The 15,446-nt window shown below is 36.1% G+C and overlaps 2 protein-coding genes across 4 annotated transcripts in view; one reads left to right on the top strand and one right to left on the bottom strand.

Annotated features, from left to right (window-relative positions):
• Positions 1–890: 890 nt before the first annotated feature.
• LOC122044193 (uncharacterized mitochondrial protein AtMg00810-like) lies at positions 891–1,862 on the top strand. The gene is made up of 2 exons (XM_042604721.1): positions 891–1,139; positions 1,371–1,862. Exons 1-2 carry the CDS (start codon positions 891–893, stop codon positions 1,860–1,862), a joined length of 741 nt encoding a protein of 246 aa, XP_042460655.1.
• Positions 1,863–4,320: 2,458 nt separating this feature from the next.
• The window catches only part of LOC122042950 (homeobox protein rough sheath 1-like), a 43,181-nt gene continuing 32,055 nt past the window's right edge, over positions 4,321–15,446 (bottom strand). The window contains exons 4-5 of one of the 3 annotated variants that reach the window (XM_042603361.1): positions 4,953–5,191; positions 4,321–4,867 (exon numbers count right to left, since the gene is read on the bottom strand). In XM_042603361.1, coding sequence (XP_042459295.1) covers positions 4,637–4,867; positions 4,953–5,191 — 470 coding nt within the window. In that variant the 3' untranslated portion in view covers positions 4,321–4,636. Of the gene's footprint in view, positions 4,868–4,952; positions 5,210–15,446 lie in introns of all 3 variants that reach the window. The other 2 variants (XM_042603360.1, XM_042603359.1) reach the window with 2 other exon arrangements.

The raw sequence follows: 15,446 nt of genomic DNA on the forward strand, positions 1-15,446 counted from the left end.
CAAAGAAAGGGCTGGCGATGTATGGATCCTACATCTAATAAATGTGTTATATCTTGTGATGTTATCTTTGATGAGGTCTCTTCCCATGATTCTAAAGATGCCTATAAAGGAAGAAAATGATACAGTAACTTTGCCATTGTCCAATTTCTTAGGAGATTTGTTCGAAAAAAAACAAGGGGAAAGAGAGAACTTATGTTCTATCCAAAATGATGGTTCTCAGGAGGAGGCAATCAGCCAACGTCTGAGATGAAATGTTGCGAGACCGTCTCATTATAGAGATGGTAATTTTGTCACAAATTTTTCTTGCTTCTTTGTGAATCCTATTAACAATGAAGAACCTTCTTTTTATGATGAAGCTAAAGGAATGAAAGAATGGGAAGCTGCTGTGAAGGAAGAAATGAATGCCCTACAGAAAAATCAAACGTGGGGCTTGGTTCTAAAACCTCCTAACCTGTTTCGTGCAAATGGGTCTTTCGAATAAAAAGGAAGGATGACGGGAGCATAGATCGATTCAAAGAAAGGCTAGTAGGTCGAGGCTTCTCTCAAAAATACGGGGAAGATTACAAAGAAACATTTAGCCCCATGGCGAAGATGATTCAGTACATATTGTTCTAGCATTAGCGACTAGCCTTGGCTAGAAATTGTGGCAATTAGACGTTAAAAATGCTTTCTTATATGAAGAGCTTGATAGACATATTTATATGGAGCAAGCGCTAGATTTGTGTCTGAGTATCATTTGGATTTTGTGTGTACGTTGAAGAAGATCCTCTATGGATTAAAGCAAGCTCCACGAGTGTGGTATAAAAAAATTACAGAATATTTAAGATTCTACGGTTACGCAACTTCTGAAGCGGATTTGAGTCTCTTTATCAAAAAAACATCAAGGACTTATGGTGATCATTCTATTGTATGTGGACGACATAATTCTAACGAGCAGCAATTATGCAAAGGTCACTAGCCTTCAAGAAGAACTTTCGTTGCGTTTTGATATGAAAAAACTAAGAGAGCTTATTAATTTTCTTGGGTTGCAAATTAAAAATCTAGATAAGGGGATTTTTGTGTCTCAATTCAGCTATGCTAAACGGCTCGTCAAGAAGTTTGGTTTGATTGCTGGGAAGAAGCGGTCTACACCACTTGATGTGAGCACAAGACTTCGTCGCGACGAAGGAACGTGTTTATCGGACCCTCATCCCTTTTGTGCACTTGTGGGAAGTCTTATTTATTTGACAATAATAAGGCTAGATATTGCCTTCTTCGTTGGTGTGGTCAGCTGATACATGCAAGAGCCAAGGAAGCCACACTTTGAAGAGGTAAAGAAGATCTTAAAATATGTTAATTCTACTCTTAACATGGGCTTATTTTATGAGAAGGGTGTAGAGTTTTCCTTACAGGGATTTGCAAATGTTGATTTTGGTGGAGACTTGGATGATCAGAGATCAACTTCTGATTTTATATTTCTATGTGGAGCTACAAGTGTATCGTGGTGTAGCAAAAAGCAAGGTTTGGTATCTCAATCCATAACTGAAGCGGAATACAAAGCCTCTGTTCATGCTGCTCAAGAGTGTATGTGGCTTCGTAGACTCTTTGAGAATCTGCACATGCCCATTGATCAACCCATTCCTATTCAGGGAGATAATCTGAGTGCAATCAAGCTTACATCTAATTCTATCTTTCACGCGAGAACGAAACATATTGAACTTGATCATTATTTCATTCGTGAGAAAGTGCTTGAAGGGATTATTGATATGATCGCAGTTAAAAGTGAAGACAATGTTGCCGATATTTTTACAAAATCACTTCCGAAGGGTGCATTCGAAGATCTGCAATCAAAGCTAGGATTAGTTCTGAGAACATCAGTTTAAGGGGGAGTGTTGAATTATAAAGTGATGTTTCTAGAAGACTAAAATTAGTCTACTGCTTAGTTTCAAGAAATGTTTATGGGTTCTAGGTGGTTTTAATGCATTGTTATTTTTCAAAAAAATTACTTCCAATTAGTTGATAGATGTGAGGCTTTAAATACTTTTGTAATGGTTGTCAAAATTATATTCCAGTTGTTTTATATTTCTTGTAATTCCTTGAAGTTTTTTCATATCAAGAGAATTTCCTTCTCGGTCAGTCACTTCGATCTTCTTGGAATGTCAGAGTTTTATCTGTTCTGATTTTCTTTATAGAAACTTCTATTCACTTTGAGAGGGAGTGTTGAAAGATTCAACAAGACAAAAATATAATAGCATAAATTTTTTTGTTATAAGCCATATATTATAAAATTTTCTTGATTTCGGGGTGGATCTAGAATAAGATAATTCACTCAACTAAAGGATATTTATTTAGGCTCACACAAGTGCTCTATGGCTATCATTCTAAGAAGTTCTAACAATGTTTCATATATATATATATATATATATATATATATATATATATATATATATATATATATATATATATATATATATATATATATATATATATAATTAATTTTGGAGGTGATCGATTCAATCTACGAAAATTTTTCACTGATTATCAAGATAAATCTGAAAGTGCAAGTGACAATCCATACAATGACCCAACGGTGCTAGTGGTTCAAACGCGAGAAGCGAATTTCTTATGCTCCCTTAGTTTTGAATCCTAGATACATGGGAAACCCCAAGGTCTGCTTACCGCTCTACGGTGGGCAAGATTACCCCCATTAGTTCATATAAAAAGGTAAGTTAGTAGATATTCAAGTAAATATTCAAAAATAATTTATTGGGTATGTTATAGGCTACGGTGCAGAAGCGTAATATCCCAATCATAGTTTATTATTTTGCTAACTAATCTCCGCTCTGTTGCTCCAATCTTTTCCTCCTAGCATCAGCATCATCTTGACCTAGCTTGTGGATTAACTACTAGAATAATATTCTTTAAGACACACATAAATACTTTTATAGCATACTTTTCATGACATCAAAAATTTTAGTGACATCATCGATAAATGCCCCCTAACATTTTGTAATGTCATTGATAACTTTAAAAGTATTTCAATTAGGGATATAAATGTCAAGAAAGAATCATATTTTAAGAACATGGACAAAATTTAAATACTAACTAAACTCACAATATAAATTGTCACTAATGATAATTTATTGGATTAATTTAAAATGTCATTTTAACTATCTATACTGACACTAATAAATATCATTTATAGAGACAATAAAAATTCTCATTAATATTTATTTAAAATATATAATTTAAATTTAAAATTTACTCAGTATCACAATTCATCCATCACTTAAAAAAGAATTAAAAACTTTCAAAAGACAAATTAAAGGGTTAATATATAACTTTTATTTATCTAGCAATCGTTAGTCAATTTTATAATACAATACTAATGATAAGTCTTTTACCTCCAAAATTAACGCCAGCACTCGACTATGGAGGAAGTGGGTCAGATTGATTCTTTTGGTTTCCTAAAGAACATTAAGCACTTCATGGATTCTTAGTTGATTACAAAACACCTCTAGGCATATGTCCAATAATCAGACTTGCTGTAATATTCTTAGAAGTGGATGCAGAGATGTTCTTAATTTGGCATGTATTCTTAGTTGCAGTATTCATTCTCAGCGAGTTCAAGAAAGCCAAGGTCCTTTATTCCCTACTCTATTTAGGACCACACTCGGTTGATGCCGACTCAATGGTCTAGCAAGATCAGCTAGATCAGTGGATGCGGCCAACTCAACCTCTTGACTGACTTAATAAGCCAACTAGTCCAACTTTTACGATATATATTCTTTCAGATAGATGGAAGGAATGTGCATCTCACATTGATAATGCTGACAATTTGAGTGTCAGTGGGATGGATGCTCATCCAAGTGGCGTGGAATCTAGCACCTGTAACTCTCATTCTAAGCAACAATCACTTATTCTTCTTCTATTTTTTTTTCAATTTTTTTATTTTTTTTATAATGATCCAATGTTCAAACTTTGCTTGACTAATTCTGAAAATAAATGATCTTTCCTATTGATTACGTAATTTATGAACATTTCATCTGATGATATGATATCACTTTGCCCTTGCACCTGTCATCGCATGAGATGGATGTCTGCACTGCTTGTGGAGCACAGATTCTGTGGAAGACTTTCTTTTGAAGAAGCTTCATGGCTGATTTTGAACAGATCACATAGAAGTTTTGTTCTAAGTTACTACCTAAAATAAACACTCTTATAAGTTCAAGAGGATCCTATAAACTCATAATTGTTGCAATTTTATACAAAACTTCTATATACCCTTAAATTGCTCTAAATTGACCCTAGATGTAGACTTCAGCAACAAAAGTTCGTACATGAGAGTAAACTAAAATATCATAATCATCAGCTTGACCGTTTGAAGTTTTTATGCACATAATCAAAAATTCAACTCCTACACTAAACCAATCGGGTTATGAGAATAAAGTACTCTGTTCAGCTGATCATTATTGAGAACAGGTCTAGTACAAATCTACAATTCCTTTACACTGATAAATCAAGCCAACATGGAACCTAGAGTTGAAGAAACAGGATCCAAAAATATAGGAGGCAAACCATTGGCGAACTGAGACTGAAACTCCGATTTGATTTCATTGTCCTGATGTTTCGATAATGCTTTCAAAGAGCTTTGGAATCATGGCCCAAAGCGGTACATGCCTTCAGCACCCATGAATTGTCCATCCACACTGTAGAGACCAGCAGCAGGAGAAGTAGTAGTAGCAGTCTGAGGATGGTAGCCATCCATCACAAACAGCTGCATGTCTTCAGATGGTTTCCAATGTCTTTTCCTTTGGTTTATGAACCAGTTGTTGATTTGTTTCTGATCGAGGCCGGTGGACTCGGCCAATGCAACCTTCTCTGTTTCCTGCATGCCATGTCATGAATCTGTTAAGACGAACTAGTTATCGAATCAAGTATGATCTGAGAGGACTGAGTGAAGTAGGGCATACTGATGGATATGGCCATTTGTGGTGCAGCTCCCACCAGTTGAGGAGCTTCTGCCGGGCATCCTTTGGGAGCTTCCCTTTCTTCTTTTTTTTGGATAGTTCTTGCCTGAGGCCACTCAAGTAGCCACCATACTTTTTTAACAGGCGCTGCTTCAGCTCTTTGTCCTCAGTAGGATCCATGTCTTGAGGATCGGTCTCGCGGCCACTGTTGCCATCCTGGTCCTCATCGGAGGAACCAACCCCTTCACATTTTTCAGCTTCTTTCATTTCCCAATGCATCAACCAAAAATGACATCACAGTCATGTTTTTATTGAACAAGGACACTAAGAGAACCAACAAGAAAGAGGAAGATTGCATGCTACTATTTTATTCATCGACAATATTTCTAACGGGTCTATTAAATCTTCACTTTACAGTTTGCATCACTTGTCACTTATTCCTCAAACCGATAATGATTCAATTTTCTATCCACGACAAAACTTTTTGAACTGATTCGGGTGGCATGACATGACGAAAACCTTTTAACAGCTTCAAAAACATGAAAATGCAAATGCAAATGCAAATTTTGAGTAGACATGCTGAGCTATGCTAGTTTGTTGTCCTATGTTCTTATTTGGGTTTAAGCCATTTTCACTGTTACTGAACTAATCAATAGATTACCCTTTGTAAACCAATTGTACAATCAAAGACCTGCATATTCTCATGTTCATGCACATTTGAATATCTGCTTTTATCCTCATTCCATCAAACAAGAAATAACTTCTAAAGAGCTTTCATGTCTGTCTCTCTTGGTTGTGATTAGATACCATATGATCAATCCCCTGGACATCTCTATATCGGCTAGTACAAATTTTGTTCATCACAAAAAAAAAAAAAAAAAATGCACACCACTGTCACAACTCGATCTACACCTCACGGGTCTCCACTATAAACACCTTCAGTGTCCCGATCATTCAGTAATCCTTCAATACAAACCATCACCCTTTGTGCAACATTATCCTACTAGACCCCACTGACACCTAGACGTCTAGTGTTCGTCTACAAGACTACGATGCATCAGTTTTTTCTACCTTTTCTCACATTTAATTACCACTTTGTTTGGAGTGCTCTAATAACCCTACTTAGAAGAAAGAAATTACCAAAGAAATGAAACCCCAAAGAATTTTGTACCTAGGGACTAGTTGAGCTACCACCACAAAGACAACCCCATATGTAAACGAATCTTTAAAATGGAAAACAAAGTCAAATTGATCCATAGTACATTATAAAGTTTGACTCATAGTTAACACTACAATCAAGAATATAGAGCCAATTAAACAAACTTCGCCTCTATATTAGAATGGCCACTCAAGGTAGATATGAAAAAGGTGTTCCTTTTTGCGGGCCTTGAAAAAGTACATATGTGATCACCCCTTGTAATTGCTCATCACTCGGTTGTAAAACTCAGCCCTATTATAGCTTCTAATGGTTTACAACACACCGTCATATATCTCAAGTCGCCATACTTCCTATATGATGACCATATGATAATTACCATTGATGACAAAGACTATAGGGTAAAAATTTCACATTATTTGAATAACCTCATTCCATCTATCAAATGTACATCAGATCTAATAAAACATCATAGAAGAACTGAAACTTCCTTCTACAAAATTAGCATCCAATGAAAAGTTGGATAAAAACATAGGAAAGCCTCTTAATGATGCATCCAATAATTGACAACTTGCTACAATCACTTAGACCAAATATTATGCATGTTCTCCGTATGGTATGCGAATTTATGAAAGTCTGTATGACTATTTATTGACCTAATCAAGGTTCAATATCTTGAGTTGTGTTGGAGTTCGTGACTTCAACTAGAATGGATACTAGTCATAGCTTTGACGTATAGTGCTGATGGAGAATTGGAAAGTAATATGAAAAAGAAGAAAAAATCACAACTAATATACCTAACCTTTGTTGTATTCCATCTAGAATGGTATAGTTTTGACATTGTGATGTACAAACAAAATTTATAAAAAAATATTAACATTATTTTAAATAATCTTGGCACGCTCTATATAGCATGTCAAAGGGTATCAAATGTCAATATGACACAATACTTATTAACATGATTGATATAACAACACATGATTCACCATCCATGCCTAATAGTATCGTTCGTATCAGAATGATTTATTTCAACTATGTCAACTAATGCAGTAAGAGATTTCAAACCATGCAACTAATATATTATTTAGAAGGAAATGTCTATTTTGTTTATGTTGCTTTGTTTGACAACACTCTCCCTGAGTAGAAGACAAATGATCACAAATCTATAATTGATTCCTTGCAATATAGGAAAGAAAGAAGCAGACAATTGCATTTTGCAATGGTTTAGAAATAAAAAATGGTGTCCCAACTAACATTGCTACACAAGTTGTGGTTATTAAATTTGCTCTCAGATGAGTTTTAAAATCCATGTTTAATTACTTCCATTAATTGTGAGTGCCCAATTGCTATACAACTTAAAACTAACAATCTTTTCCATCCAAAAACAAAATAGACAGGAATTGAAAACAATTTTATTAGGGGACACCTACATATGGCAAACTTTAACTTCAACCCACTCATACCACACTATATATGATGAATAGGTTATTTGGCAATCGTTTCCTTCATCTAATCAATTCCAAACTCACCCAAGTTAGTCTCTCCCAATTGCAGTTTGTGAAAGGCTGTTAACAATAGGAATTATTCAGTATAGGTGTTTCATCTAAGTAACTTTGGATTTGTCTTTCTTAAAAACAATACAGTTTGTTCTAAACATGCTAAAATCACTCAGGTGTGCTTGTTGGGAGTGTACTATGTAGTATTGTGCTTACGATAATGACAAAGTATGCCGCCTGCCTTCATATTTAGCATCCCTGTCAATCAAGAAAGATGTTGTATTTGAATTATCATGGCGATGTATCATCCATGATCACAGATCATTGTAGTTAATCTATGATTAATCTAGGAAAAAGCAAGCACTTTCTCATCCTCATTTCTATTGTTGATCTACTGATAGTTTTGGGTCATGAATGAGAAGACTAACAAATGTGTGTTGAGTCGGACAATTGGTGGTCCGATAGGGTCTTGAGAGGATTGTAAAAGTCTAGGGAGGTCAAAATTAACCAAATGTTTATTGGATAGTGAAGAAATCCAAGATATTTTGCAGATGGAGAAGTCAAGAGGTGTTAATAAAGGGAAAAGTCCACGGGATCTTTGTAGATGAAAAGGTCCAAGAGGTTTGGTAGATGAAAAAGTCTAAGAGGCCTAGGCAATAAAAACCTAGAGACAATGCAAGGCCTCTAGGCAAGTAGATAATGCCCTCCTTCATACTTTTACACAAAAGGATGAAAATTTCAAGCTATATTGACAAGCCAATATAGTTTCAATATCATGCTGTGTTACGATTTCAATACTTTTCTAAATATAAAATATATTAATTAAAAATATTATCATACTATTTGATTATTATAAATACTTACTATTAGATTAAATTAATATTTTAAAATTTTAAATTGAGTAAAAATTAATTTAGGATTAATTAAAATCAAGATATAATGATTAAGATCAAGTAGATTTAAATTTATTTTAATTAATTTAAGGAGAAATTGTTTTTCATATATTTAAGGAAGAAAGGAATAAAAAAATTAAAAATAAAATTTTTCATGTGTTTAACGATGAAAGGAATAAAAATATTAAAATACGAAGAAAAAAGAGAAAAATTAAGAGGAAAAAAAGTTAATTAGAAAAAATAATTATAAAATTAACAGTTAAAAAGATAAAGAAAAAAATCAATGGTAAAAAATATAAAAGAAAAAAGAAAAAAAAACTCAACGTCATCATGCGGCCGCCCTGGTCTTGTATGAGGCCTCCACTCAGCCCCGAGGCTCGCACGAGGCCTCCGTGTGGTCGTGGGGCTCACTCAAGGCCTCTGTGTGGCCGTGGGGCTCGCGCAAGGTCACGGAGCCTCTGTGCGGCCGTAAGGCCTCAAGGGTGTTTTGCTGATTGGCGGACAAAACAATAAATTTTGCCCATACCATGGTATGAGAATTTAAACCATAACCGAGCCTTTAGGCAAGAAGACAAGTATCTTCGATGTTTTGAGTCATAATCAATAAAAGAACTTGATCAAGTCAAGATCCTAAATAGATTCAGTTGACTAATAAATTGAATGAACTAGATAGTTCATCGTAAACATCATACATGCAAATAAAAGGGTTTTGTTTCAGGTCGAGTCAACTAAAAGTAAGTTCAATTGATTAAAGTCACTTGAGTCAATTAGGTAATTGATTGTCAAAAACAGATTGCTCTTTATTTGAATTGAGTCAACTAAGAGGTCCTGAGTCAACTTGAAAACTATCTATTAAATGGATAAGTTTGCTAACACAACCAATTGAGTCAACTAGAATAGGTTGAGTTGACTAACATGAATATAAGTCGGTAGAGCCTAACTTAAGTTAATTGGAGATGGTATATGTTCACAGATAAGCTTGCAATCTAGGATAATTTAGTCGACTAAATTTAAAAAGAAAAGTTGTGTTGCGAAATTAATCCATGATTTGAAGGCTATAAATAAGGGCCTTGATAATCAGACTCCTGTAGGATCGGAAAGATGTTGGGATGAATAGCGTTTGTCGAAAAACTAAATTTAAAACTAAGTTATGCAGCGGAAAACGGAAGTAAAAAAGACAATGCTAACACAAGTTAGTTTTACTTGATTCGGAACCTTTGACGACTCCTACTCCAAGACTTACACTCGTCGAGTACTTTTGTTGGGCTATTCACTAATAATTCGAATGGTTACAAATTGAGTGCAAGAACTATATATGAAAATTACCAACAACAAAGAAAGTAAGAGAGTCATGATCGCCAGTTGTCGGAGGAGCTTCACAACGTCGCAGGAGCTTTTTCATAGCACCGAGCAAGAGTAAAAGTCGTAGCAGTTGTTCTTATGAAGCTTTTGGTCGAAAGCCTTTAAATAGATCTATTCCGAGCGCCTGGAACCCCTACGGGTGCTTGGAACACGTGGCTCAGCCAATCGACGCGCTCCACATCAGCTTGTGGATGTTTTTTCGAGTCCGGGCGCTTGGACCGACTGCGAGCGTCCAGACCGCCCGGCGCGAGCACCCGCCTGGGCGCGACTGCTCCGAGGGCTTTGTCCAGCTCCGAGCGCCCTCGACACCCGCCTGGGTGCGACTGCTCATGGCGCCCTGACCAGCTCCGGGCACCCAAGTCCGAGCACCCGGATCCCTTCCGGACGCCTGGACTCATTTTCTTTAGTAGTTTCCTCCCTACAGGAAAAGATTAGTCCAGGCAATAAAAAAAAACATTTACCCAGCAAAACAGAATTAGCACAATATAATAAAATATCAGTAGTAATTAGATCCTGTCTTCCCAAAACTAGGAGGAGACAGGATCTAGTCAAGGTCTCAGTTTAGGTTTTCCAAATAGACCTAAGCTGGACCAACGCCTACAGTTCCCTCAACGGGGAACGCATCCTCCAGTTGCAGTCACTTGACTTGCCTCTAACCCATTAGGTCTTCCCGCTAGTTGTCAGGTCCACAGACTAAACTGTACTTTGGCTGGTTGTCAGGTCCCGCGGACCCAATCGGACTTCCCGCCAGATACCGAGCCCTACGGACCTATCTGGACTTCCCACCAGCTATCGGGTCCCGCAGACCTAGCTGGATTTCATCCTGGTATCAAGTCCTTCATACCAGTCAAGTCCTGCACACTTGGTAGAAAAGTTAGACAATAAAATACTCTAACTTTAAACCTCTTATCATTCATCAAAACATGAGTTAGATCATTAGTGCAAATTGCACCAACAACTCTTATATCTTACAACACTCATTTCCACTCTTGTTGAAGTTCCCAAGTGCTCTCATCGAACCCCAAAGCTTAAGAACTTATATCTTTATGCTTTTGCGAAGTTTCTTTTCTTTTTTTCATATATTTATGTTCATTTATTTATGTAAAAGATATGTACAATTTTGCTGCACATTCTAAAGAGAATCAATTTTTAATCAGATTTCCGAATAGCTCACTTAACTAGTCAACAGGCCATGGAGTAGGATAAGGCTGTCCAACTATGTTAAATACCTAAGTTAGAATTACTAATTATTCATGTTTATATCTTTTATTTTCATTGCATTTCTTTTTGTAATCACTAATTTTATTATAGGATCATGATTTCATAAATTATGAGATATGATAGCGTAACTAGTTTCCATAAAAAATTATGTAATATTTAGAAAAAGTCTTACAATAAGTCGTGTTATCAAAGGGTTTAGGATCTCATGTATTAGAGATGATTAGAATTAACACAATTTTTAAATTTCTGACACACACATATATATAAAGTTCTGATATGCAAGACACCCTGATTGTGCACCTGTGGGCGACTGAGTGGGGCACCCGGAATCCCACTGTCACCCACAGATGCGTACAGTCGAGGTGTGCAGCATATCAAAATTATATATATATATATATATATAATTGAATTAATTCTTAAATTATTTATCCTAATCCCTTTTATACATTGGCAGCATAAGTTATTCTTCTTAATAAACTTTTCTAATCAAACTAACGAAACTTATCTAGATAAAAGTAAACCAACTTTTTCAAAATAATAAAGATCTCTACGCTACTATATTTTCTTACATTTTTAAATATAATAAAATTATTAAATATTTCAACAGTCCCTCTCAAGTTAGTGAATAGAAATTTATCACCCCAGCTTAGATATAGTAATTTGAGAGCGCCATTAAATACTCCTTTATCTGTTTGCTCTATCTAATCTGATTTGCCTATTTGATTTGTTTCTAGTTTCTTTCTAGTCTTGGATTCTGGTTTCTAGTTGTCTTGGTGGCAAGCAAACATATGGCTTCTAGTTTTCTCCTGCTCACTTTGCTCCCAACATTTCTCCTTGATCTGAAATTCATGTGAAGATTCATACTTGGGCACGCTTGTTGGGTCACAAGGTAGAGGGTCAGTCCAGAAATACTTTGCATCAAGTGCATCCTTTGTCAATATCCTTTGCAATGGATCGAGGGTTTCAAGGTTAATGGTGGATCTCTTAGCTGGATGATCATTTCTTTGAATATGAAGTCCATTAGAATTTGTTAAATTTGCATTTGTGGCACTTTAGTAATTCCAGTTGACAAAAGCAATAATCAAAATATTAGGAAAGAATCTTTAAAATGCATCTATTTATTTAAAATAGCCTTTCTCATTCTTTTTTTCTCTATCTATTTTTGCAATGGATCACCAAGAAATCATAGAACCTCTTGGAAAATCCCCCCATTTTTTTTTTACAGTAGAACTAGAACTGAAAATCCATAGTTAGGAGATGGCAAAAATACTTAGCTTTGTTCCTGCAACTTTTCCTTTGCTTCTTTTCTGCTAGAAAATGTTTGGTGGTGGAGACGGAATGATCCAAGAGATGCTAGTTGCGCGGCTGACAAGTGAGACTCTAAGACGGAGTAGATGCAATTCTTGTGGAAGCAGTGACGGTCGAGATCAAGGGTTTTAGGCTAAAATATTTAATTAATAGCCTAAATAATGTAATTAATAATTAATTAGCACAAATAATATATAAATATCAATTATATATTAAATAATTAAAATTTATATAAAATTATAAATATAACAATCAATGATTTTTATATAATTTTTATTAATTGTTGTTAGTTCAATCAAGCGCTTAGTGATTGGGATCAACCATAGGTTTTAATGTTTGAATAAAGAATTTTAAGTATAGATTTTAATGTTTGGATAATGAGTTCTAAGTTAGGATTTATTATGAATTTGACATGTGCATTTAAGTCATGTAGGACTAGGTAAAATACATAGAGACGACTTAATGCGATCGAGCATAGTGGATACTGCTCGAGGTTGGTGGAGATCAAAGAAGGATGATATTGGATATCCGAGGGACTACAATATGAAGAGCATCAAAGTGCAATTGTACCTCAGAGGCAAATTACGTAGGTGGAATGTGAGGGCATTGGAAGCAAGCCAAGTATTCAAGCGCATCGAAAGAATGAGAAGCCTAACAAGAGACAACCTAGTGGTGAGATTTGAGAGACCTATAGCCAGCCCCCAGAGCGTAGCACAGACGGTATGCGCATGACATCTCTGACGTAATAGTCAGGGATCGATTCTTAAGAACTGACGACCTGGGGTTTACCCCACCATATGCCTGATGTCTGTGTACCTGCATGTACCTCCCTCCATATCCGTGGGGTCGACACTAGGGGGACGTTAATGTAGCGGATCTACATTTGAGAGGCCTATACCCAGGGAAGAATATATATCAATTTATGCAAACTTGACCATTAGGATGGTTATAGTCAACGAATCAACTGAAGAGTGCCTTTAGTGGACTAGTGGTCGAGTCAATTGAGTAGTCGAGTCGAGAGCATCATCCAATCAACAAAATGGTTCTATTCAAGATTGAACTTAGAATCATTCAACTAATATGGAATCTAATTAAATGATGGTAATTAATGTAGGTCCTTTAAGGTCGGCTAAAGGGGGATGAATAGCCCTGCAATTAAAAAAAAACACTTTCTTTTGCTTTCTATTTAGCAAAGACAAACACGTTAATTAGTTAGTAAATAAAAGCATATAATAAAGAAGAGACCAGAGTATTTTACTTAGTTTGCAACCGGAGAGATTGCTAGTCAAAGGCAATGAAAGCACTAAAGATCTCCTTCTTGGAAGGCGGAGAAGCCTCTTACAAACGTTGAAAGCTCAGTAAAGAAATTACAGACTAAAAAGATGAAAGCACAGAATTCTTTTACAGGTGTTGTCTTAAACTCCTAGGACCAAGGCTCTATTTATAGCCTACTAGTCGAATTTGTCCGTTGACTGACGTGTCAGCTTTGGACGCCTGAAGCAGGTCCAAGTGCCTAGAGCAAGTTCGAGCACCCCCAACGGTGCACCTTATCTGCTTCGCAACGACTTTTCAATGACTTAATGATAATATTTTATCCTCGTCCGGATGCTTGGATCGATCCAGGCGCTTAGATTGGTGCTGACATGGACTCCGAGAGTTATCCTCGCCACAACGGTATAAAGAGGTGCCTGCGTTGAACCAAGCTAGTCTGGGCGCTCAGACTGGTCCGAGCGCTTAGACTGGTCCGGACGCCTGGAGTCCAGATCCTAGACAAGTCAACTTTGTGTTGACTTGTTCGGTTGTTCCGGTCGCTTGGGTGATTCTCCAGCCATTTAGAGTTGAGCTCACCCGAACCCAACTGGCCTTCTCAAGTAAACTTCCTCCCGGCTTCTCGTCCCTCGGAAGTGTCGCACACGTCCTTCTCGTCTGTCGGTGTACTCTTCCATAACTTCAATTGCCTCAGATGTATTGAGCCCATCAAATCGCTTCCCGTGTCATCCTTTTCGTCCACTGCATCTTTCGCTCGACTTGTTGTGTTTCTAAATCTCTGCACACTTAGACACAAAACATCAAATAACACTGAGCCTAATTTGACTTGGTTGATCACATCAAAACCAATCCGGAGTACTTACAATTAAGTCAACTATTCGATTAAAATTGATAAGCTAGCAAACAAAATGTTTTCGTTCATGGCTAAGTCATTGATCGAGGCAATTAGTCCTCTGAAGCTGAACTAAAAAAATTGAAGAGATCTGATGAGAAAAGTTGAATGACAAAAATTTGATGGTGTAATGGCTACATAGCAACAACAGACTGATAGTGGAATTTGATCGACTAATCAACATCTGCAAAGTAGAATACTGATCAACAACTAAACGTTTTGGAGGACTATTCAAAGGGGTGAAGACACGTTTGGAGCTAATGCTTAATGCTACATTGTAATATCTGAGCTCATTGTAATCTCCTCATCTCTTTGATTCTAATGTCTTATATTGTAAGCCTTGAAAGTATACAAAAGATTTCTCTACCTACAAAAGAAGTCCAAGAAGGAGAAAATATAGAGGGGTTTAAGGAGTAATCGACTAAAAGATCAATGGGCAAGGAGTAGAAACCCTAGAAACCAAGGGTTAGCATTAGTATTTGTTTTAATTTTCATTTTTGTTGTATATTTTTATTTTTGTGCTTACATGCTAGGTAGAATCGGTAGCTGCCCTCTATCTTTGGGCTATCTCACAATGCCGGTATATATATATAATCTTGATACCCTATTTACCTTATGGTGCTCACCTTGTGAACACCATGTGTAATTTTTTTTCTATTTTGATTTCTTTAACTTTAATATTATAACTCAAACTCTAAAGACTAAATCCTAAGCTCTAAAAAAATATACTTGGTTCTTACCTTGTGAGCACCATAAGGTAAGTAGATAACATTCTTTTATATATATATATATATATATAGTCATAAATTATAAAATCATAATCTCCACCCCACGATTGTTGCTCCAACCCTATGACTACCACTCATACCGGATTGCTACTTCCACCCAAATAGTTTCTTA

The sequence above is a fragment of the Zingiber officinale genome, chromosome 2A (assembly GCF_018446385.1).
Source record: "Zingiber officinale cultivar Zhangliang chromosome 2A, Zo_v1.1, whole genome shotgun sequence".
Taxonomy (NCBI): Eukaryota; Viridiplantae; Streptophyta; class Magnoliopsida; order Zingiberales; family Zingiberaceae; genus Zingiber; species Zingiber officinale.

Excerpts from the sequence above, each read along its gene's own strand:
- LOC122044193 (XM_042604721.1), top strand. The coding sequence starts at position 891 with ATGGTGATCATTCTATTGTATGTGGACGACATAATTCTAACGAGCAGC. Across the intron at positions 1,140-1,370 it reads AGCGGTCTACACCACTTGAT|GGTGTAGAGTTTTCCTTACA; the intron begins GTGAGCACAAGA and ends TTTTATGAGAAG.